Source organism: Mesoplodon mirus (assembly GCF_964341445.2).
Source record: "Mesoplodon mirus genome assembly, chromosome: 3".
NCBI classification, from domain to species: Eukaryota; Metazoa; Chordata; class Mammalia; order Artiodactyla; family Ziphiidae; genus Mesoplodon; species Mesoplodon mirus.
The window spans coordinates 162,534,451-162,560,225 of record NC_138978.1 but is presented as its reverse complement, the minus strand read 5'-3'; the positions used below and the strand labels follow the sequence as shown (position 1 = coordinate 162,560,225).

The 25,775-nt window shown below is 35.1% G+C and overlaps 1 protein-coding gene across 3 annotated transcripts in view; it reads left to right on the top strand.

The window, feature by feature from the left end:
• CEP350 (centrosomal protein 350) overlaps positions 1-25,775 on the top strand; it is a 143,416-nt gene that overhangs the window by 69,908 nt on the left and 47,733 nt on the right. For all 3 annotated transcript variants that reach the window (XM_082612726.1, XM_082612727.1, XM_082612725.1), the window contains exons 26-28: positions 7,153-7,299; positions 8,914-9,071; positions 17,360-17,559. In XM_082612726.1, coding sequence (XP_082468852.1) covers positions 7,153-7,299; positions 8,914-9,071; positions 17,360-17,559 — 505 coding nt within the window. The remainder of the gene's footprint in view (positions 1-7,152; positions 7,300-8,913; positions 9,072-17,359; positions 17,560-25,775) is intronic.

The following is a 25,775-nucleotide window of genomic DNA, read 5'->3' as shown; positions in this document are numbered from 1 at the left end:
ACTATGTAAAATAAAGTTGTGCTTTGATATGCATATTTTTAAAATTAAGATGCTTGTGAGTCTAATTGGATTAATTTTTTAGTTACTGTTTCCCCAAATAGATTTTCAAGACATATGAATTACAAATTCATAAGTATTTTGGCTTAATGGACTCAGAAAGACCTGGCATTTGTATCCTGGAGAGGCAGCATGGTGTAGTGGTTAAGAATTCAGGCTCTACGGGCCTCCCTGGTGGCGCAAGTGGTTGAGAGTCCGCCTGCCGATGCAGGGGATACGGGTTCGTGCCCCGGTCTGGGAGGATCCCATATGCCGCGGAGCGGCTGGGCCCGTGAGCCATGGCCGCTGGGCCTGCGTGTCCGGAGCCTGTGCTCCGCAACGGGGGAGGCCACAACAGTGAGAGGCCCGCATACCGCAAAAAGAAAAAAAAAAAAAAAAAAAAGAATTCAGGCTCTAGAGTCAGATTGCCTAGATTCAAATCCCAAACCTTCCAATTATTAGTTTTATAATCTTGGAAAGTTACTTAACTTCTCTTTTCCTCAGTTTCCTTATTTATAAACCGAGCATAATAATGATAACATACTTTGTAGGGTTGTTAAGAGGAATAAATGAGTTAATACATATAATAACTTAGAACAAACCTTGGCACAAAGGTAAGTGCTCAATAAATGTTAGTTGTTATTTGAATTCCAGCTTCGTCCGTTGCAAATGCGTATTCATGGTCAAGTTTAAGTAACTCTCTGAGACTTAGTTTCCTTATCTGTTGGAGTGAGATTTTATTTCATATGGTGGTTGTGAGGATTAAATGAGGTAACATATGTAAAATCTGTTTCACGTTGCCTGGTAAGTACTTAATAGATTCTAGTTTTCTTTTCCTTTATCTACCTGTTTTCAGGTACTAGCTACTGTGTTGGATGATCTGTGAACTTAATCATTTGAGTTATATATTGGAATATTACTTAATAGTTTTTTTTAAAACTTTGCCCTAAGAGGAACTCCCTGGCAGTCCAGTGGTTAGGCCTCGGTTCTTTCAGTGCCGGGGGCCCGGGTTCAATCCCTGGTTGGGGAACTAAGATCCCACAAGCTGCGTGGCGTGGCCGAAAAATAAAAATAAAAAATAAAAAAACAAAAATTTGTCTTTGATTTTTCAGTAGATATACTATGATTTGCCTAGATGTGGTTTCTTTTGCACTGATACTATTTAGAGTTTGCAGAGCTTCTTGAATCTGTTGTTTGTAGTATTTCATCAGTTTTTGAAAATTATCTCTTCAGGTGTTGCTTTTGTCCTATTCTCTCATTCCTTTCCTTCAGAAGCTCCAAGTAGCAAACATTAGACGTTTGGACAATTTACCACGTCTCTGTTCTGCTCTGTTTTGTTTTAATGTCATTATTTAAAACAGTAAAACAACCACGGCAACATCATCAACTACAACAAAAAACCACTGTGCTTCTGTTTGGAAAGTTTTTATTGACCTGTCTTTGAATTCATTAGTTACAGCTTCTGCACCGTGATGTGTACTGTTAAATCTATCCAGTGAGTTCTTAATTTGATTTCTTTTTTAGTTCTATAATATCTGTTTTGTTCTTTTTTATAGATTTTAATTCTTGTTGAAATTCTCTGCCTTTTCATCTGTTTTTTGACCTTTTTTGTTATTTTTTGAACACATTATTCATAGTTATTTTAACTTCCTTATCTGCTAACTCTATCATTTGGACATCTTTGTGTCCGCTACTATTGTCTGTTTTTATTTTTTATTATCATATGACCCTTTTTCTTAAGATGCCTAGTAATTTTTTTTATTGAATGCTGGACACTGTGTATAAATAACTGCAAAGGCTCCAGATGATGTTATCTTCCCTTAGAGAGGATTTATCCTTTCCTCTTCTATGCAGTTAGGATGGTCAGCTGTTCACTTTATTCCACTCAGGGGCTGAGCTGGGTTGGCATTGGGTTGCCGACTTGGTAAGCCTCAGTCTACTTCTGCTTTGCATTAACGCTCGGTTGTGACGCCACAGGGATTTCAGTTGAAAACCAGGTTAACCTTTTTTTACCAGCACAAGAGACTGTTGGGGATTTCTGCTCTGCTGTTGAGAGGTTTCTGGCTTAATTCCTTAGCCTTTTTGCCTATGCTGCTTTAGAATTGGTGGATGTTTTGAGGTGAAGACTAAGTTTGAAGGCTTAAGTCTTAAGACTTAAGTTTAAGACTTAACTGTCTTAGGTCTTCAGTTTTTGTCACTGAAGTTCTCTGTAGCTGGTGGGAGTGTTAACTGGTGTAACGACTTTCAGAGCAGTTTGACTATAACTAGGTAAATTGAAGACATAATTTATGACTCAGCATTTCTATGTGTTGGTCAATATCCTAGAGAAGCTTTTACAGTATATAGGGAAAAGTGGGAACTATTTCTTCAGTAAGAGAATAGATGAACCAGGTCATATTTCTGCAAGAAAATATAACACTGCAGGAAAAAAGAATGCATTAAATATAAGAACTGTTTAATAATGGTAATGTTCTGTATCTCTGCTATCCAGTACAGTAGCTACTAGCCACATGTAGCTTTTTAAAAATATATATTTATTTATTTTGGCTGCGCTGGGTCTTAGTTGTGGCACGCGGGGTCTTTTTAGTTGTGGCATGCGAACTCTTAGCAGCGGCATGCATGCGGGATCTTGTTCCCTGACCAGGGATGGAACTCGGCCCCCTGCATTGGGAGCACGGAGCCTTACCCACTGGACCACTAGGCAAGTCCCTACATGTAGCTTTTGAGTACTTAAAATGTGGCTAGTGCAACCAAGAAACTGAAATTTTAATTTCACTTAAAATTAATCTCAACTTAAATAGCTACATGTAGCTATTGACTACTGTATTGAACAGGACAGCAGTAGGTCTTATCAAAGATCATAATATTGGGACTATCCTGGCAGTCCAGTGGTTAAGACTCCGTGCTTCCACTGCAGGGGGCACAGGTTAGATCCCTGGTTGGGGAACTAAGAATCCCTCATGCCATGCAGTGGGGCCAAAAGTTTTTTTTTAATCATAATATTAGTTATTACAGAAAAACAAGATGCAAAATAATATGTACAATATGATACCATTCTTGTAAATTTTTAAAAGTCACCAATTAGTAATATATGTTCCATGGAATCACTTCATGCATCAAAAGTACCCAGCACATGTAGGGATGATATACTTCTGGAGAGGAAAACAGAAAAAGAGATTGGGGTAGAGTTTAGTTTTCTCTCTAATGAATTAATTTTGAAACAGATTTGAAACAAATGTGGCAAACTGTTCAATCCCAGTGGTGGGGGTTTGAGTGACTAATTTTTCTGCATACTATGTTTATAGTAGGCCAGAATCCTTTTTAAGTAAATGTGCAAAGAAGTACTCTTTGATCCAACTAGCTGTTACAGACCAGGGTTCTTGGCCTCCTTAATCAATAGAAATTGATCAGAGGCCAGACAAGAAATTCAGGCAAGGCTTTATTGGGGCCCCTGCTGTAGCAGGGGGCAGTGAGAACAAACAATAGGTTCCCTTGCTTGCTTGCTCGCTTTCTGGGGACCAGCGAGCTGGTTCCTTATGTGGGGTGAGGGTAGGGGTGTGTCCAGGGGTTGGGCGGGAGGGGTGGCTTAGGTGGTTTGCCCACCCATTAGGGGGTGCTGTGTGCAGGGGGCATGCGCAGCACCCTGCTTTTGCTCCAGGCTCTTCAAAAGTGGCAGTTGGTTTTTTTGGTCTCTTTGTATCTTTTGGGTCCAGAATTTGCCCTAGCATGCAAGCAGTTATTTTTAGTCCCATATAGTTTCTTTGTATTTATAGCTTAAGGAGAGGTGTCCAGGTGCAAGCTTTGCAGCATTGTAGCAAAGGTTCCCAGGTCCCAGGCCTGTCTCACAGCTATCCCTAGAAAGTTGCCCTGTAGGAGTAAAAGCACCAGAGTGTGAGGATATATGTACTGAGATGCTTACTGCAGTTGTATCAGTAGGGACTATCTTGACATGTAGTGAGATGGCTGTGAGGAATTTGGCCACATATCTTTGCACAGCTGTATCCAACAGGAACATATTTTCCTTATTCTTTTTTTTTGAGGTGAAATTCACATAACATAAAATAACCATTTTAAAATGAATATACCATTAACCATTTTATTTATTTATTTTTAAAATATATATTTATTTAGGCTGTGCTGGGTCTCGGTTGCAGCATGTGGGCTTCTTAGTTGCGGCATGCAGGTTCTTAGTTGTAGCATGCATGTGGGATCTAGTTCCCTGACCAGGGATTGATTCCGGGCCCCCTGCATTGGGAGCGTGGAGTCATACCCACTGAACCACCAGAGAAATCCCACCATTAACCATTTTAAAGTGAACAGTTTACTTGCACAACCTTATGGCTTATTCTTAAGAGAGATGCAAACACTTTCCCCTTAGAACCCCTTGAAAAAACCTTTTCTTTCTTCTAGGCTTGGATTGGGTGAAATTATACATTAATTGGTTTAGAAACTCAGGCCTAAGCTAGTAGCAGTTTTCAAAAGGTGTTCTGTAGAGCTCTGGGGATCCCTGAGACCCTTTCATGGGTCAGGGAGATCAAAACTATTTTCATAAGGATAGTGAGATGTGAATTTGCCCTTTTTATGTGTTGACATTTGCACTAAATGGTGCAAAAACAATGGTGGTAAAACTGCTGGTGCCTTAGCACAGATCAGGGCAGGGGCACCAAACTACTAGTAGTCATTATATCTTCCACTGCCACATACTTGCAGCAAAAAAAATCTCGTTCTACTAAAGAATGTCCTGATTAAGTAGTAAAAATTATTAATTTTATTGTGTTGACCTCTGAGTACTTGTTGTTTTCATATTCTCCGTGACAGGAATGGGAAGCCCACAAATTAAGCACTTTTCCTAGATACCAGAGGACGGTGATTAACTCATGGGAAAGCATTTGTGTAGTTTGAATTGCAAGCTGAGCTAGCCAGGTTTTTTTCATGGAATACCATTTTTACTTGAAAGAGTTATTCAGAGACAAACTATGTTTGCTCAGATTAGGGTATTTGACAGTCATTTTCTCAAAAATGAACAAAAGTGTGCTTGTCACTTCAAAGAAGGCAGTTGACAGTGTTTGTTGCCAATGATAAGGTTCAAACTTTCAAGCAAATGTCAGAATTTTGAAAAATTTCTGTCTACCACCTAATACTAAAGAATATTTTTCGAGATCACAGTGATATTAATAAATGTGATTTGGGGGGATTGTATAATGAAATATGTGAACATTTAGAAGATCTGCATAACTGAGTGAACTAAACATTGTCCAAATGAGCAATGCATGGTGTTTAAAAAAAATCAAGCCACGGAGATGGGGAGGAATAAATGAGTAGTATGGGATTGACAGATACAAACTACTATACATAAAATAGATAAGCAGCAAGGATTTACTGTATAGCATAGGGAACTATATTCAGTATCTTGTAATAACCTGTAATGGAAAATAATCTGAAAAAAAATTAGTGTATAACTGAATCACTTTGCTCTACACCTGAGACTAACACAGTATTATACATCAACTATGCTTCAATTAAAAAAAACAAACAAACCCAAACCAAAAAAAAAAAAAAAACCAAGCCAGACAGTAAAGAGATGTGCAAACATCTACATACTATTTTCACTAATTTTGTTTGTTTCGGAAAATATAGTTATTTTCTTCAAAATGTGAATAAATGCCATTGTACACTCATGAGAGAATGGGAGTGAAAAGGCAAATAATGTCTTAGTATTATGAAGATAGTTTGACCCTGAGAGTCTCCAGAAGGGATCTTAGGAAGCTTCAAGGGTCCTTGGACCATACTTCGAGAACTGGTGCTTGAGAGGAATTCATACACGTGCCCAAGGAGACAAAAAGTATAAAGCTATTGATTATAGTATTGTTTGTAATAGTAGACAACAACCTTACCTAACTATAGAGGTAATAGATACATGAAATCTGTATACCTCCAGTGTCAATTTATGCAACATTTAGGGGCAAATCAACATGGAGACATATCAAAGCAATGTTTAGTAAATAAAGCAAGATTGAAAATATATATGTACGATATAACTTATAAAATATTTTAAAACATACAAACCAAACAGTATATATTTTTTTGCAGGTAAGTACAAATATTTGTAGAAGAATTTTAAAAGGATGTATACCATGGAAGGATATATACCATGATAGTGGTTACCTCTAGGGAGTTGGAGCAGGGAATTGTAGACTGGTGTTATCTGTAATCTTTTATTTCTTTATGAAATTAAAGACTAAGAGAAAATATGACAGAGTATTAACAATTGTTAATTTGCGATTTTGGAATTAAATGTTTATTGTGCACTTTTTTGCATTTTCAGATAGTTTTAAAAAATCTCTTTAAAATTTAAATAAATTGTAACAAGTTATTAATATCTTTATTATGCTTACTTTATTGACAAGAAAACAGATTACAACAAATTTATGAAAAAATGGACAGTCTGTTAAATTTTATTATTAACAGTGAAGTGTATTATTTTTTGCCCGCTATTAGCAAAAGAAAACAGTAATATCCTGTGTGGAGAGAGTTTGGTGCAATGTAGTCTTAAATGTTTCTGGTGGCATTTTATGTGGAGAAAATTCTTTTCTGAAAGCAATTTTAGAAACTGTTCTAAGGGCCATAAAATCATTCATTCTCTTTGACTTGTTTGTCCTACTTTTTGGACTCTCCTAAAGAACTAATCCATAGTATGAAACAACTTATAGGCATTAAAGCACTATTCGGAATGGAGTTTAGCAATAGAATAATGGTTACATTAATTAGTTTACTTGATATGCAATTATTAAACAAATAAGTGTAAAGACTAAATGGCACTATGGAAAAATATGAAGGGGTATGTTAAGTTTTAAAAAGGGATATGAAATTATCAGTCTGTTGTAATTATAATTACTTGAATTAAGGAATCATGTTAAATTATTTTAGAGTGATGGAGTTATGTGACTTTTTTTCCTCCTCCACTGCTTAAAAATTTTTCAATATTATTATTTTTATCTTGAAATGCTGTATGTATTTATTTTTGATATATGTGATGATTGGATTTTCTTTTTAAAATATTATTTTGGACTTGTCTCCTCCAAATTTCAATCCCTCGCCTAACTCTTTAAACTTTAGGCAGAAATTAAACGTCTTCAGGAAGCCAATAAGGCAGCTCGGAAGGAAAGACAACTGATTCTTAAACAGCAGGAGGAGATAGAAAGGATCAGACAGACCACCATAAAACTGCAAGAGAAGTTGAAGTCTGCAGGGGAGAATAAATTGGTAAATTACATGAAATTATTATTAATTTGTTTTCTGCCTCATGTTGCTTGCTAATACCTAACTCTACCTCATCTTCTAATATGGTGGGTGTGTTCTTTCTAGCACTATGATACAGTAATGCACCAGGATAAAGTTCTATGTATGTGCCTTTATGTAAAGTGAGAGTCTTTTTTTTCCTCTCATGGGATATTCAAGTTTTGAAAGGGACATGTAGGTCATATATTAGTTTAAAAATGTTTTCCATTTATAAATTCAGTTGGGACAGAGAGCCTTGTTTTTGCTTATCAATCCAAATATCAATATCAATATATATTGCTCAGAATTAATAGGAATATATTCAATCCAAATATATTCCTCAGAATTAATGGGAGGAATTAATTATTTTTGCTCTTTACATAATACTTTTGTCAGCTGTCTAATGTCTAATATAATGATACAAGGTTCAAAGGAGATATTCAGACAATAACAAAATTTGGACCTATTCTGAAATACTGTAAAGTGTCAATATAGTGTTGGAAAACTCAACCTATGTAGCAATACAGTTAAATAAATCTCTTAATATTCACTGCTTTGATTTTTAAAATACACTTTAAATTTTGAAACAATCTCAGATTTATAGAAAATTTCAAACACAGTACAAAGAGCTTTGATTTTCTCAGTCGAGAGTTACGTTGCCAACAAATTAATATTGACACATTAGTTTTCATATCTCTTTAATCTCTTTCAGTCTGGAAAAGTTCCTTGACTCTCATAACCTTCACACTTTGGAAGATTACATGCCAGATATTTTGTAGAATGGTCCTCAAGTTGGGTTTGTCTGATCTTTCCTCATAATTAGATTCAGGTTGTGCATCTTTGGCAGGAATATCACGGAAGTGATGCTGTGTTGTTCTCTGCAATCAGGTGGCACCTGATTTTGATTTATCTCATTACTGATGATGTTAACTCGAACACTTGATTAAGGTGGCATCTACCATACTTCACTGTATAGTTACTCTCTTTCTCTTTGTAATTAATAAGTGCATTGCATGAAGGTATTTTGAGGCTACATACATTCCTGTTCTTCATCAAAGTTAAATTTATTCTTTTATTTATATGAGTATGGACTCACAGATTTGTGTTTTACTCAGCATTATAATTTGTTACTATCATTATTTGTTTTGATGCTCACTTTTTCTCAAATTGGGCCGTTAGGAGCCTCTTCGAGCAGGTTTCTGTGTCCTTTTGACATGTACCCATCAGTCTTTGAGCACTTTCATGTTTTCTGGAACAAGACGTTTCAGGGTCATCTTTTACTTTCCCTGCCTCAGCCTTGGAATCAGCTGTTTCTCCAAGGAGGATAGTTATTTAGAAATCAAGATCTGGTGCTAAGCATGCTCACTGCTATTCAGGTTTTGTTGCTCCTAAGCAACAAATCTAGGGACTATATAAGTACATGTATATACATTTTACTTGTGTGATATAATTTTGTCCTTTAAGTAATACCTTAATTTCAGCTATTTTACAAATACTGTTTTGAAGATAAATTAATTTTGAAATGACAGTGTTTAAATCAGTTTGAGATCTTAAATTCCAGTATAATTATAATACTTTACTACCCCCTATTGTTTGCAGGACTCTCATAGTGATGATGATACAAAGGATAATAAGGCAACCAGTCCTGCTCCAACTGACTTGGAGACCCGCAGTCCTTCCCCCATTTCAATCTCCAGCAGTGAAACTAGCAGCATTATGCAAAAACTGAAGAAAATGAGAAGCCGCATGGATGAAAAGTAACTCATTTTAAAAAATATCTCCTATTTACACTGTAAAGTAGTAGCAACAAATAATATTTTTAATGTATTTCATTAGATTAGATTGATACAACATAATATTTTATGGATTCAGTTGCATTTTAGCAGTTATTAAGTCATCCTAGAAGTCAGTTAACTGTAGACCTTATTTATAAAACAAATTTTCTCCATCTTAGATACAGACAGGTTTCTTATTTTAAAAACCAAAGTAGTATTTGCACATATACCCATGACAACGTTTTCTCCTTTCTTTTATTAAAAGTTATGAGTAAGTGTGAAATTTTTACCTTTTCTGAAATCTGAAGACATGTCCACTGACTTGAGGGAGCAATTTAATGGTATATCTTGAGATCTCATCCTGTGACTCTTGACAACTGTCAGGCTTACTCAAGTAGAAGAGTGAAATTTTAACCTTGTGAGTGGGTCGAATTGCTCAATTAAAACCAGAAAGTCTGAAATTCTCCTGGGATGTTGAACGATTTGGCAGTCTACCATTCTTCTAAAACATTTCTAAGTATTATTTTTTAAAGACTCTTTTAAAGAAAGCTACTCCTATTTAGATATAGCTCAGTTATGTGTCAGCTTTGACCGTACCAAGTGACATTTACATGAGAGATTACTCCTTTGCGTGTACATTTGATTAAATACACTTATAACTGCTTGTGGACTGTTTTCTACCTTCTTTAAATATAGAAGAGAGGTCCATTAAAATTTTTGTTGACTGCTCTTTTATTTTAAGTTAGCAATTTGAACCACAGATTAAACTTAAGTTGTATCTTGATATCCTTTGGCAGTATACTGCCCATCACTAAATTTAATAATGCTCTATGTTTATGTGACATCAACCTATGATTTAGTTATTTTCTGAACAGTCAAGCAGTTGTAAGTCAAACCTTACTATAGGTACAGTGTTGTACACTGGCACTTCATTGCTTAATTGAAATTGCACTTCAGTAACTTAAAATTGGCATTTGATAACTTAAAAATACCTAAATTGATTATGAAGATAAGTTTAAATAATAAATAGAAATTTTAAAAATAAAAAATATAAGGGGGTGAAAACTGAATATTTACAAATGTGTAAGTGTACCTTTTGTATGATTTCCATGGGATAGACCAATTAAGACTTATTCAAATAGGAATTCTTTTTTCCTTCCTGATAAAAATTTCCAGTAGCCTGTATGGGACATACTGGATTGCTCCAGGGATCTTTGAATTCAGAATAATCTATCTCATAAATTTTTATAACTGATTTGGCATTTTATATCTGCCTCTAAATGCCTTTGGATCATAAATGTTGGAGGAAGGACAGCTTCAAGGGAAATTTCTTCATTGATTCCTTGCTTGTCTATACCAGTAAAATCTTCATTGCTGGTCTCTATGAATAATATTCTAATAATTTTAATCACATCCATGGAAGGAACTGCTAATCCTATTCTGTTTGTGAGATTAGTCAGTTTATATGGTGTTTATTTGAGATTTGGTTAAAACTTTAAAAACCCTAAATAACAAGTTAAAGGTTGAATTTATTGACTTTGTTCTAAGTTTTGTTAATTATTTTCTCAGAGCCCAAAATACTAAAGGCCTAGAATTTTTTTTATCATTGCTCTACCTTCCTTTGTCAACTACTGCAGTAAACTTTTGAGAAAAGGCCTTGAAGCATTCAGTGACTTGATTTGTTGTTTGAAGCAATGCAGTTGTGTTTGTGGTAGGGCCTGGGGTAACGACAGTAGTTGCAGAGAAATTAGTTTTAATGTTTGGAAGATGATGCTGAAATTTGAGGAAGAAGTGGAGTATTTTCCAAAATTAGCAGTGCATTGAAAAGGGAGATTACTGTTATGTGATTTTTTTTTTGATCTCCAGAACAAAGCACAGTTGGGCCTTGAGCAGCCTGGGGGTTGTGTTAGCAATGCTGCCCTTCCGCATAGATGAAAATCTGCCTAAAACTTGCGTAGTTGGCCCTCCATAATCATGGTCCCTCTGTGTATATGGTTCTTCTGTATCTGTAGTTCTATATCTGCGGATTCGGCCAACCACAAATCATGCAGTACTGCAGTATTTGCTACTGAAAAATATTCACATGTAAGTGGACCTATGCATTTCAAACCCACTCACTGTTCAGGAATCCTCTGTAATGTGAAAACTAATTTTTGAATACCATTCAGATTACCAAAGCTTCAGAGTTAGATCTCCTTCAACAATGTTGGAATGTCAGCTCAATAGAGTGAGTTAATTTTGTAGTCATTTGCTACAGTAGATAACTAATAAAATTATTTGAGCCTTTGCTACTAGACACTATTATTTGTTTTGTAGATTAGAAAAGGCCATCTTCTAAGAGATTACTATTTTACTAATATAAAACACTTGTCAGAAAATAGTCACCCTTCTCAATAAGTTTAGCTAACTTTGGGAGGAACTTTTTCATATATATTACTGCTTATTGTTAACTCTCTGAACTTTGATTCTGTGATAAATATTTTTCTGAAGTGGTCAAACTATTCTTGGCTCCAGTGAAAGATTTTCTTCTTTAATGTTTCACTGAGACAACAATGCCTTTGTTAAAGTTTGTATTTCTAACCTATGGCTTTTCTTTTTTTAAAAATAAATTTATTTATTTATTTATTTTTGGCTGAGTTGGGTCTTTGTCGCTGTGCGCGGGCTTTCTCTAGTTGCGACGAGCGGGGGCTACTCTTTGTTGCAGTGCACGGGCTTCTCATTGCAGAGGCTTCTCTTGTTGCGGCGCACGGGCTCTAGGTGTGTGGGCTTCAGTAGTTGTGTCTCGCGGGCTCTAGAGCACAGGCTCAGTAGTTGTGGCACATGGGCTTAGTTGCTTCTTGGCATGTGGGATCTTCCCAGACCAGGGCTCGAACCCATGTCCCCTGCATTGGCAGGCGGATTCTTAACCACTGCGCCACCAGGGAAGCCCCTCTATGGCTTTTCTTTTCTTTTTTTTCTTTTTTTTTGCAGTACGTGGGCCTCTCACCGTTGTGGCCTCTCCCATTGTGGAGCACAGGCTCCGGATGCGCAGGCTCAGCGGCCATGGCTCACGGGCCCAGCCGCTCTGCGGCATGTGGGATCTTCCCGGACCGGGGCACGAACCCGTGTCCCCTGCATCAGCAGGCGGACTCTCAACCACTGCGCCACCAGGGAAGCCCTATGGCTTTTCTTGACCTCTGTACTGAGTTGACATTTTAGAAATAATTTCCATTTCTATAGTTTAGTGAAGAGCAAAAGAAATTTAAACTATGAAAGAGGTTAGTAATAATGAAAATATGTTTGCAAAAGCCACAGACTGTCTAGCCCTCAGTTTTTTGATAATTATTGGTAAATGAAATCTGAGTTTTGTTTACTACTGTGAGGGGCATTATTTACAGTATAAAGTTGTGAAACAGATATTCAGGGGAAAAAAACATACAGTTGACTCTTCCTGTTAATTTGTCAATTCTGTTTTAGGAAAATTATTTACTGAGCAAATGAAACACTGAAAGACTGGTGTTTATCTTTTTCTTTAAGTGTTAAAATAGGATACAGTACATTTTTTCTTTCATTTGTTAATAGCAGCTTGTTCTTCTGTATTATTTATTAATTATATACTTATTCCCTCAGCAGTTATTTTTTGGGAAATGTGTGAATATACTAGGTTCTGAGGGATATGAAGATGAATCAAACATAAACCCTGCCCTTGAAAAGCTTATAGTATAGGTGGAAAAAAGAATAAATATCAGGTTCCTTTAGTGAAGTATATAAAAATCTATTGCTAAGGAAGCTCAGAAGAGGAAGAAATTTTTACTGAAAAGAGTATATATATCAAGGAAATTTTCTTGATGAGTGTTCAGAGTTAAATACTTTGCATTTGCAAGTGAAGGCTTTTGCTATTCCATTAAGATATTTTTATTAAAATTTTAAACAATGTATTAAATATCATTGCCTTAAATTAGAAATATAGTTTTCTTAGAGAAGGTTCTAGACTAAGTGTAGTGAATGAATAAATCCTGATAGTCTGATAATGTGCTTTTTTTTTTCTTCCTAGATTAAGGATGATGTACCTGTATTATTTTATTTATTTAAGTATATGCAGATTATTAAACAATTTAATAGAATAGATTTTGCTGTAGGAAAAATAGACTATTTTCTTTTAGGTCAGTACTATCCATATGCTCATTTATCTTCCTTTTTGAATATCATTAAAAATGCTTAAGTACTTAAAAGAATTGATCCATTTTATAATTAAAAGCACTAGTTTTCATTTTTACTTGTAACAGTATAGAGTTAAAGAATTGTTTAGATCCAGAAAGAATTTTAAAATAATTTAAGGTATTAAGTTTTTCTTTCATCTTTCAGAATCAAATGATTTTAGAACTGGAAGTTCTATTTAAAATTTAGATCATAATTTTGCTCTTTCAAATTGTAGCATGCTTTTAGAATCTATTGGAACACAGTCTACAATTATATTAGCTCATTGAGGAAAAAAGCTTCTCATTTATGTCACATGGTCTAGCAATGTGTTGAGGTATGTATTTTAAAAAGTGTGAGGAAGTACTTAAATGAAGAAGGAATCATAAAATGTTGGAACTAGTCGGTCCTTAGGGAGGTCATCTAGTATAGTCCCTTGGTTCTACAGGAAGAAATTGAGGCCTGCAGAGATTAAGTGCCTTGTTCCAGGTCAGGTAGCATAATGGCAGAGCTAGAACTAGAACCTTACTCTCTGGACTTAAGCCAGCTAAAGTGAAAACTGAGTTAGCACGTCTGCTTCCAACCTTGTAGTTTTTTTAAATAACTGCATTGATGACTTAAAGGTATCTCAGTAGAAACTGACCCTTCAAAATAGTATTTGTTGAAACTGGCAAGGTGCTCAGTGCCTGATTACTACGGTTGAATAGCTGCATAGCTAAAGTTTAGAGTGTAAAATTTTGACTTTAAAAGTGTATTACTTACTTTTGAATTTCTAAAACTTAAACATTATAGGAACATAATTATTTCCATACTAGATTAAATCTATCATATGTCTCACCCTAGTCCAGTGTTCTGTAACCGTCAGAGGCCTTGTTGGGGAATGCCTTGATAATAGCCATAAAGTGTATTAGCATTTTCTATTAATAGTCATTTATGTTTCCATCATTCACAAATTTTGTTTATTTCTTACTTGTGCAGCATCTTGAAGGATTGTTAACTCTAGTGTGAAGTGCTACTGCTTCTTTTATCTCAATTTTATACAACTTTTAAGAGACACTCTTGAATTCTAGAATGTATGTATATTAAATAAGGAACGTGTGTTTCTGGGATAAAGTTCCAACTTTAAGTTAAACTTTTCTTACACTATCTCTTAAACCATTTTCTTTTCTTTTTTTTTTTTTTTTTAGCCATTTCTTTTGTTGTTCATTTCTAACCTAGAGCTTTTGAATATGCTTAATCTTTGTAAATGAAAAGTAAATGATTAGTATTTGTTCTAATAGAGAAAATTATTATCCTCTATATTGGGTTGGACAAAAAAATTTAATATGTATTTTTTTTTACAGTTTATTTCACATCTTCCAATGTTCTACTTTTTGTGCTAGGTCATGCATGCATTTAGCAGTTATATACTTAAGAGGGTGGGTGATATTTGAATGTTATGAATAGATTTTTTTGGACCTTTTCCAAGTACATTTGTTTTTGCGTAATTGGCATCAAAATAAGTTTATAATACATTCATAAAGAATGGCAAGGAAGATTGCAGTGTCTTATTGAAACTTGGCAAAATTGCACAAAAACTTCAGTGCAGAAAATCAAGGCAATCCAGATATGATAGAGAGAGAGAGAGAGAGGGAGAGAGAGAGAGAGGGAGGGAGGGAGGGAGGGAAAGAAAGAGATAGAGCGAGTATGTAACTGAACAGAGGGAAGGTGAAAAATTAAGTTGTATGTGGAGAAACAGACACTGAAATCATCTGTTATCTAAAGGTATACATGTAGTTAAGATTCTACATTCTTTTTAAAATTCAAATGAGTGACTGGATTCATACCTAGATTTTCTCACTTCTTTGACTTACTGGTATTATTCCTTGCCCTTCCAAGGCAATAAATGTTGCCTTGATCTACAAGTTATTGTTGTGTGCATGTTAACAGGAGCATGCTCTGTCAAAGAGAATTAACCTTTCCAAACCTATTATTGGACTTATTTATCCTTTCATATATACAATGGTCTATTTACTATTAAAAAAAGAGAAACAATTGGTTTTTTCCTACTTTTATAAGTTTAACATATGGAATTTCTTCTTACTTTTAACCTTATGATTGATTGAATTGTCCACAGCATGATTTTTTTTTTTAACTAGTGGTAGTATTTATTGGAACTAGCTTAATTTATTAATTATGCATCCTGGCTTTTTATAGAATGGGTATTGTATTTCAGTATTATTATTTAAGTGGGCCTTTGTTAAATATAAAGCAGATACCTCCAGTAGGTCCTGTTGACAGTAAGTTTTATGTTGTAGATGTGAACAAGGTATTTTTACTATAAATTGATTTTCTAAACTATATAACTATTGTCAAGCTTAGATTATGATGGTAAGGTTAAGTAAGGCAAATGTACTGCTTTTTAAATTTAAATTCAAGCTTAAAATACATGACAAGGTACAGATATAAAAACTACTCGTTCAGAATTACATATGTATATACAATTGCTGATATGCTAGGTTCATGCCCATAATTGTTGTACTCTCTGTTAAAGCTTATGAGAAAACTTATTTAGCTTCACACTCCACTTCTCATTACCTTACTCACAAACAAATAAATTTACCTGAAAGTATACATGATGGTTAAGCAGGAGCTGAGAAGAAAGTCACGTATATTCAGAAATCTTTGGTAAGATCTATAAAAGTATATGTTTTATATGTCACACAAAGTATAACACTTGCTTTAACTGAGTAGCTTATAATGTTATTCAGGAAGCATATTAAAAAGTTCTGCACTCAGCTCTTATGCTTTCCCTTTCTCATTCTTTCTGCCTCTTGATCTCTTGGTTTTAAAATCTTCCTCCTTATTTTGTAGACACTGCTCTCCTGTTCACTACTTCTTCTCTGTCTTTACGTCTCATCACTGGGCCTCTCTCAGTGTCTGTTTTCCCAACCTTCATCCCAAATTCCAGCTGTATATCTACAACCAGTTGGTCAGGTAACTTTGCACCTTTTTCAGTGCACTCTTTGATAGAGCATGCTCTTTTCTTTTTGTTTGTTTTTATTGCTTTTTTTTTCTTTCTTTTTTTTTCTAACAGCCTAGGGGCCTCTTGTCAAATGTCCCATAGATTTTACCTTTTTGTTTCCACATTAATTTGACATGCTGATTGTTTTAAGAAGTGGAGTGATAGTTCTTGTGCTTTTTATTAAGTGTTTGTTGGATATGTGAATGTATTTTTGTTGATTAGCTACCACTACAGATCTAACACTTATAATATGAGCAGCCCACCTTTCATTTAGCTGTGGCGTCTACATTTGAGGAGAGCAAATAGTAGATTTTTAACTACTCAAATAACTTCCTAAATCAGTTATGTCCCCTAACCCTTTGGAGCTAAGATATACTAGGCTATTTAATTCCAGAGATTGGGTTAAATTGAGAAGTTTGAGGCATTTGGTGCATCCTTTTACTCAAGTAAATAAATAGTCATGTTTTATGCATAAGGCATCTGACTGTGGTTCTCAGTGTTCTCTCCATGAAAAACAGATAGACTATCACCTGACATTGCATTTCCCAGGTAATGGGAACCAAACTCACTATACCTGAAGCAAAACCAGACTGAATTTGAATATAAAAATCAAAAAGGGACATGAACAGGTTTTTTGTTTGCTTGCTTGTTTGGGATTTTGGGGGTTGTTTTGTTGTTGTTGTTTTGGTCTTCGTTGTTTTGAGTTTGTGTGTTTTCTGGTCTGAGCCTTCAGAATAAATTCCTTGTATCTTCTGTTGTGAAAAAGAATCACCTGTGAAGAAAGAATACATTAAGTACTATCAGTCATGGTTAGCCAAATATTCTGAAGATTTTTTTTTCCTGAAATTACCCCACAGTTTTTCCTTTGCTAATTTTCCAAATAATTAATTACAAGTAAAATAAATAAATTCTCTTATTTGCTGAATAAGATCACTTACCAAAGCACCTATTATCTCAAACTTTTATCAGAGGAATACTATGAATGTCCTGTTTTATACAGCTTGTTGATAACGTAATGAGTAATAAAGCTCTCAAAGTGATTTCTGCCTATAGATTTGTTCTCTCACTGTTTTTCATGGTGTGACCATAGGTTTCTGACAAAGCGAGAGCAAAAACTAATGCAACGGCGCCAACATGCGGAGGAGCTACTAGAGTGGAAGAGACGTTTAGATGCAGAGGAAGCAGAAATTCGTCAAATGGAAAAACAAGCTTTGGCTGCCTGGGACAAAGAATTGATGAAACCTAAAACTCCTAAGAAAGAACTGGAGGACCAGAGAGCAGAACAGAAAGGTAATAAAAACTAACTATTCAGACTACATACTAAAAGCCTAACGTAACTGAAAGATTTACTTAATTATTTTTAAAAATGATGAATGATTAAGAGTGAAGAAGGTGATACAACTATGAATGCTACAGATATTGAAAAGATAGAATAGGGCTTCCCTGGTGGCGCAGTGGTTGAGAGTCCACCTGCCGATGCAGGGGACACGGGTTCGTGCCCCGGTCGGGGAAGATCTCACATGCTGCGGAGCGGCTGGGCCCGTGAGCCATGGCCGCTGAGCCTGTGCGTCCGGAGCCTGTGCTCCGCAACGGGAGAGGCCACAACAGTGAGAGGCCCGCGTACCGCAAAAAAAAAAAAAAAAAAAAGAAAGAAAAGATAGAATACTGTGAAATATACTTGAAAACTTAGAAGAAATAGGTAAATTCTATGAAATGGAATTGGGTTGTTCTAGGACCACTTGGGGTTTAACACATACTAAAAATTGATAATGTGGTGAATTACTTAAACAGATTAAAGGAGAAAAATTACATGATATCTCAATGGATTCAGGAAAATCACTTGATAAAATCCAAAAAAGCCTTTGTAATAAAACAAATAGATCTCAGATCAAATTAGCAATAGAAGGGGACTTTCTTTACCCACTATAGGATATCTATTAATGAAAACAAAAAACCAAACCTGCAGCAGACTTCATACTTAATAATAAAACATAGAAAGTTTTCCCCAGTAATAAAACATAGAAAGTTTTCCCTTTGAATTTGGAAATCAGACAAAAAGATGCCTATTTTCACTTACGGAGTGAAAGGAAGAAGCAAAACTCTCATTATCTTATTGAGAAGAGCAGATGAGAAAGCTATGCACATAGAAAATCCAGCATTTACATGTCAGTTATTAGAATTAGTGAGTTTAGCAAGGTTGTGGATATAAAATCCATAAACAAAATTCAATTACATGTCTGTAGATAAGCAGAAATTGGTTAGAAAAATCTAATTATTAAAAGATGCCATTTATAAATTTAACAATAAGTATTGAAGATCTTTATGGAGGAAAATTTATAATTTTATTAGGAGACATTAGAGAAGACCAAAATAAATAGAACTTTACCATATTCACAGATAGTTTCAGTGTCATAAAGATGTTAATTCTCTCTGAACTTATTGGTAGGTTCAAGACAATTTAAATCAGAAACCTGGCAAGATTTCTTTGTAGGGTTTGACAAGCTCATTTTAAAATTTATATGAGGGCTTCCCTGGTGGTACAGTGGTTAAGAATCTGCCTGCCAGTGCAGGGAATACGAGTTTGAGCCCTGGTCCGGGAAGATCCCACATGCCTGGATCAGCTAAGCCCATGAGCCACAACTCCTGAAGCCCACGCACCGCAACCAAGAGTAGCACCCACTCACTGCAACTAGAGAAAGGCCGTGCACAGAAACGAAGACTCAACGCAGCCAAAAATAAATAAGTAAATTTATTAAAATAAATAAAAATAAAATAAAATTTATATGAAAGAGCAAAGGACCAAAAAGCAGAGCCATTCCTAAAGAAGAACCACAAAATGCAGGAACTTACCAGTTTCAACACCTCTAAGAGTATAATAATTAAGACAATATGATATTTGTTATCAGAGATAGACAAATAGATTATGAAACAAATAGCTCAAAAAAGACCTGTGCATATATGGAAAGTTCACTTCTGACACAGGTAACTTAGGAGACTAGTGAAGAAAGGAGGGACTCTCCAGTAAATTTTGTGCGAGGTAAAAATAAAGTTGGGTCCCTACATGACAGTGTAAAAAGATCGATCTCAAGGAGGGAGAAAGGTGTAAATGTGATATTTAAACTATAAAACTTTTAGAGACAATATAAGAGAATATCTTTATGACATCAGGGGGAGGGAAAGATTTCTTTAACGTTATACAAGACAAAAATCATAAAGGGAAAGATTGATAAATTTCACTTTAATAAATTAAGAATTTCTGTTCATTAATACATATAAAGAAAGTAAAATAACAAAATAAGAAGATATTTGCAATACATATGACTGACAAAGGAATAGTATCAAGAATATATAAGCAACTCCTATGATTCAATAATAAAATGACAACCACATTAAAAAAAACAGGCAAAAGAGCAAATGGTTCACAAATAAGAAACTCCAAACGGTCAGTAAACATATGAAAAGGTGTTCCACTTCATTAGTAATCAGAGCATAAAAACCATAAAGACATACCATTGCATGCCTATGTTCATTTCCTAGGGCTGCCATAACAAATTACCACAAATTTGGTGGCTTAAAACTTTTTTTTATTCTCTCACTTCTGGAGGCCAGAATTACAAAATCAAGGCTTTGGCAGGACTGTGTGCTCCCTCTGAAGGGTCAAGGAGACAGTTCTTTCCTTCCTTCCTCCAGCTTCTGGTGGTATGCTATAGGCATTCCTCGTGTCTGCTTAACTAAGTCTCACACGGTCTTCTCTTACATGTCTGTCCTCCTCTTTTGTCTCACAAGGAAACCTGTCATTGAATTTAGGGCCTACCCAGATAATCCAGGATGATCTCATCATGAGATCCTTAACTTAATTACATCTGCAGACCTTTTTTCCAAATAAGATTATATTCACAGGTTTTGGGGGTTGAGACATGGACAAATCTTTTGGGGAGCCATCATTCACCCCATTTAAAACATCCATCAAACCTGTTGGTATGTAGGTGGAACAAAGAACTGCTGATGTAAGTGTTAATTGTTAAACCTAGTTTGAAAAACAGGTTGAAAGGCGAGGCATTAAAAATATTCAATAAAATGATAAAAATAATAAAGCCAGGTACACATGTCCTACAGTTCAGCAATTCCATTGCCAAGTATAAATCCTAGAGCAATGGTTCTTAAAGTATGGTCCATGGTCTCTGAGATCCTTTCAGAAGGTCTGAATAATACTGACATATTTGCCTTTTTCACTGTGTCAGCATTACACTGAGAGTATAAAAATAATGGTGGGTAAATTGCTGATGCCTTAATATGAATCAAGGCAGTGGCACCAAATCATATAATAGTCATTGAATTCTTCACCAACCTGTACTCACCATAAAAACATGCCATTCTTACATTTTATGTAATTTTAATTTAAATATTTACATAATTAATTTAAATATTAATTTATTGAATCTCAATTTTGAGTACATATCTTTTTAATATTCTATGTGACAAATAGTAAATATTCATAAACCACTTGTGTTTGCCAAAGCATTATGGTTATCCTGAAGAAAAGCACTTACTACGGTTGTTTGGTTTGCAAGCTGAACTAGCAATTTTTTCATGGAGTACCATTTTTACTTAAATGACTAACAAAATATGGTTATTCATACTTGAGTGTTTGCAAACAATGTTTCAGAAACAAATGAAGCAGCTCTGACTCTTTAAGAAAAACAACTGATAGTGTTTATGTTGGTAATAAAATTTAAACTCTCAAGTGAAGATTTAAGGCTTTTAGAAATGCTGTTCTCCTTACTGTGAGCTTGTCAGCTTTCCAATACTTTAAAGACTTTCCTGGTATGAGTAATGATATCAAAACCATCTTTTCATATTGTGTGATAAAATGTGCCAATATTTGAAAAGATCTTCCTAACTCAGTGAATCAATATTTTCCAAATGACCCGTGATGATTAGAAAATCAAGTATGGATAAAATATCCATTTAAAGTGCAAGATAGGGGTGGGAGAGAGACACAAGAGGGAGGAGATATGGGGATATATATATATATATATATATATATATGTATAGCTGATTCACTTTGTTATAAAGCAGAAACTAACACACCACTGTAAAGCAATTTTACTCCAATAAAGATGTTAAAAAAAAATAAATTGCAAGACAGGCCAAGGGATTTTAATGGAACAGATTATGAAAAGTTCACAGATATGGTTTCAGATTCCACATTGCAGCCAACATTTAAGAAACTACCAATTGTCCACTTCTGGTGTGGCATTAAAAAAGGATATCCACAATTACCTGTAAATACTGTTAAAATACTCTTCCCTTTTCTAATTATGTATCATTTGTGTGAGGCCAGATTTTCTGCATATACTTCAGCCAAATCAACATATAGCCACAGATTGCATACAGAAGCAGATATGAGAACTGTCTTCTTTTAAGCTAGCCATTAAAGTTTTTAATTTAATGTAAAATAGTTTCTCTCCTTTCAACTAAACTTTTTTTTAAATGTAGCTATTTCGAATTTTAGAAAATGTCATTTGTTAACACAGAGAGGTTTTTTACTGTTACTTTAAAATAATATTTTTATTTTTTCCATTTTAATTTCTATTACAGTAAATATTGATAGATATAACTGTATCTATAACCACATAAACTAAAGCTTTTTGGGGTCTTCAGTACTTTTTCAGAGTGTAAAGTGTTCACTGAGGCCAAAATGTTTGAGAACTGCTGTCTTACAGCAATGTTTTTCAAGTTGTGGGTTGTCCCATTTGCGATGTATGAAATCCATTTAGTGGATTGCAGTCAGCATTGTTTAAAGTTGAAATAAAATAGAAAATATCATTATGTCACACATAGGTTAAATATATTATGATTAAGGTAAAAAGTCTGAAAGCCACGGCTGTAGAGAACTTTTACATAGATAGATAGATAGATAATAGATTGATATAAATATATCTATCTGTACTTATATATATATAAGTATATATTTACAGAGATGTATACATATTTATCTATACTAGGAGATATATGACATTGTTCATAGCAGCAGTATTTGAAATAGCAGGGAAAAAAAGGAAACCACCCACATCAGTAGGAGAATGGATAAATAAATTGTGGTATATTTACATATTATATCATGCTCAGTAAAGAAGAAAAAATTACAGCTAAACAAATCAACATACAAGAATCTTAAAACAAATCACAGAGGACTACAAGCAGTTTGATTTCTTTTATAGAAAATTCAAAGCAAACAAAACTAAGTGATATATTATTTAGCTATACATACCAAGTGGTACATAAAGAAAACCAATGATGCATTAAATATAGTTCATCTGTAGTGTTCCTTTTTTCTTCATTTTATTCAGCAGAGGCTTACTTCTGTATCAACTTCCACATCCTCATTCTGTAGTGTCAAATTCTGCTGCAGACTTCTCCATCTTGAAAGGAAATTTAACAGGACTGAGAAAAGAGATTCAGTGTCTCAGGTTTCATCATGGGCTGTAACAGAAGTAGAAAACATTTCTGACTATGCCTGGAAGGCAAATTAAGACTAGTTGTTGTTGTTCAAGCCTCCATTTGTCAGGAACTGTTGGCCTCTGTAATCATAGAAAGTATTACTGGGTAAATGTGATAAAACGAAGGCAATTTTAATCTCATCAAATATAGCTTAGGAATAGTGTATTTAATGAGCTAAAATGACATAAATAAAAGAAAAATTAAGAAAAAGAAGAAAATACATTATAATGAAATGACAGTGTACCCCTCAGGGCACATTGTTGCAATAGCTGAAGCTGACTAAGATCAAGCAGAAAAGTAACTTACTAAAGGCTGTGTATTTTATGGTTCATAAAATTTTTGAGATGACTGGAGAGCCAGCTCCACACTGAGCTTCTGGAGCAGTGCTAAAAGCACACCACAGAACTGGCCTGGTGAGAAAACTGCTCTAGCAGCTACTCAGCAGAGCCCTGAAGAAAACTGCTGTTTTGGTGTTCCCTCTTTGCCTGGCAAAGAATAAAGCCACCCTTTCTTTTTCCTCCAAAAAAAAGAAAACTGCTATTTTATATCATTTCCCCACTCATGCCACTTCTGCACCAGGGACTCAATTTTGCAACCACTGAGAAATCCACTGTCACTACCAAAAGCCACCTAAATTAGAGTCCACATGGAGCCGCCTTCTTCAGGATACTCAATTTTAAAATGAAGTCTTCTACAGGGACATCAGATTGGAGACACCAGATTTCAATGCCTAAAGTTCCAATGCCCAGCAAGGAAGGCTGGAAATTTCATTTTCTGGGTTCTGTCTTGGGTGACAAGAACTCATGTGGCAGGAAGTTTATCAAATATCAGTGAGGGATTAAAAATAAGCTTGGGCTCCAAGAAACATGACATGTCCATTGTTAAGGAGTTTATTTAAGCCATATACCTTTCTTTCATAAAGCATTATAAAATATTGTTCAGGAAAGAACTCCGAGACATTTTTCCAAAGCCTGATTTTTTTAAATGGCTACCAAACACTTGAAATTTGTCTAGTAGAACTAAGAAACTGAATTTATTTAATTTTAATTTTAATATTTAAGTAGCAACATGAGGCTGATGGCTACCATATTGGACAACACCTGCAGATTATACATTTTAAAAAGTTTTGGTGTTTCTTCCATTTTGTTTTATGTCACATTATATAGGATATATTTTAAAAGAAATGCTGAAGATTGACTGCTATAGTCCATATTTTTTAAAAAGCATACAAATGTTGCTAGACTCCTACTGACATGTAACTCTGTCTTCAGAAGTCAGGGATACAGTGAAATATTACCTCACATCTCTTAGGATGGCTATTATCAAAAAAGACAGAAGAAAAAAATGTTGATGAGGATTTGGAGAAATTGGAACCCTTGTGCAGTGCTGGTGGGAATGTAAAATAGTTGTAACTGCTATGGAAATAGTAAAACAGTGCTTCAAAAAATTAAGAATAGAATTACTATATGATTTAGAATTTCCACTTCTGGGTATATACCAAAAAGAATTGAAAACAAGTTCTCAAAGAGATATTTGTACACCCATGTTTATAGCAGTATTATTCACAATAGCCTAAAGATGAAAACCCAAGTTTCTAGGAACAGATGAATGGATAAACAAAACATGGCATATACATACAGTAGAATATTATTTAGCCTTAAAAAGGGAGGAAATTCTGAAACATGTACTAACATGGATGAACCTTGAAGACATGTTAAGTGAAGTAAGCCAATCATAAAAGGGCAAATATTGTATGATTCCACTTATAGGAGGTACCTGAGTACAAATTCATGGAGACAGAAAGTAGAATGGTTGTTGCTGGGGTTAAGGAGAGAAGAGAATGGGGAGTTAATATTTAATGAGTACAGAGTTTCAGTTTGGGAAGGTGAAAAATTTCTGGAGATGGACGGAAATGATGGTCACACAACAGTGTGAATGTACTTAATGCCACTGAACTGTATACTTAAAAGTGATCCAGGGAATTCCCTGGGGGCAGAGTGGTTAAGAATCCACCTGCCAATGCAGGGGACATGAGTTCGATCCCTGGTCCTGGAAGATCCCACATGCCGTGGGGCAACTAAGCCCGTGCGCCACAACTACTGAGCCTGTGCTCTAGAGCCCGTGCACCACAACTACTGAAGGCCGCGCGCATGCTAGGGCCTGTGTGCCGCAACTACTGAACCCACATGCTGCAACTACTGAAGCCTGTGCATCTAGAGCCCGTGCTCTGCAACAAGAGAAACGACCACAATGAGAAGCCCATGTGCCGCAACTAGAGAAAGCCTGTGCACAGCAATGAAGGTTCAATGCAGTCCCCCTCAAAAAAAGGGATCCAGATGGTCAATTTTATATATATGTATTTTACCAAAAAAAATTTTTTTTTGGCTGTGTGGTTTGTAGGATCTTAGTTCCCCAACCAGGGATTGAACCTGGGCCCACAGCAGTGAAAGCACCAAGTCCTAACCATTGGACCACCAGGGAAATCCCTTTTTTTTTTTCTTTAACCACAATTTTAAAAGAATAAATTTTTTAAAAGTCAGGAAGTATATAGGAAGAGGTCTGGAAAGACACACACCAATCATACCTGACTGCCAGTGGTTTACTTTGAGGTGTGGAAATTGGGCAGCTGAAAGTGGTTGGAGAGGATCATGTGAAATAATCACTTTACGTCCTTCTATACTATTTGAAGTTTTGTTTTGTTGTTTTTTTTCCAACTACATTCATGTACTACTTTTATAATTTCAAAAATAAGGGCAAGGGCCAAAAATGAAGATTTCCAAAATGAATTCTTCTGCAAAGACATCAGATTGGAGAAGCTTCTTCAGTGGTTTTCTCTCAGGAGGTGGTGGTACATTCATTTTCTTCTTTATACAACTTTTATACTGTCTGAACTTTTAAAATCAGTATATGTTACTTATTGAATAAAAATAAAATATGTTAAGGGGTATAAAGCAGGAATGTAGAGGATTCTTCTCTTCCCTACTACCTAAAATCATTTTTTA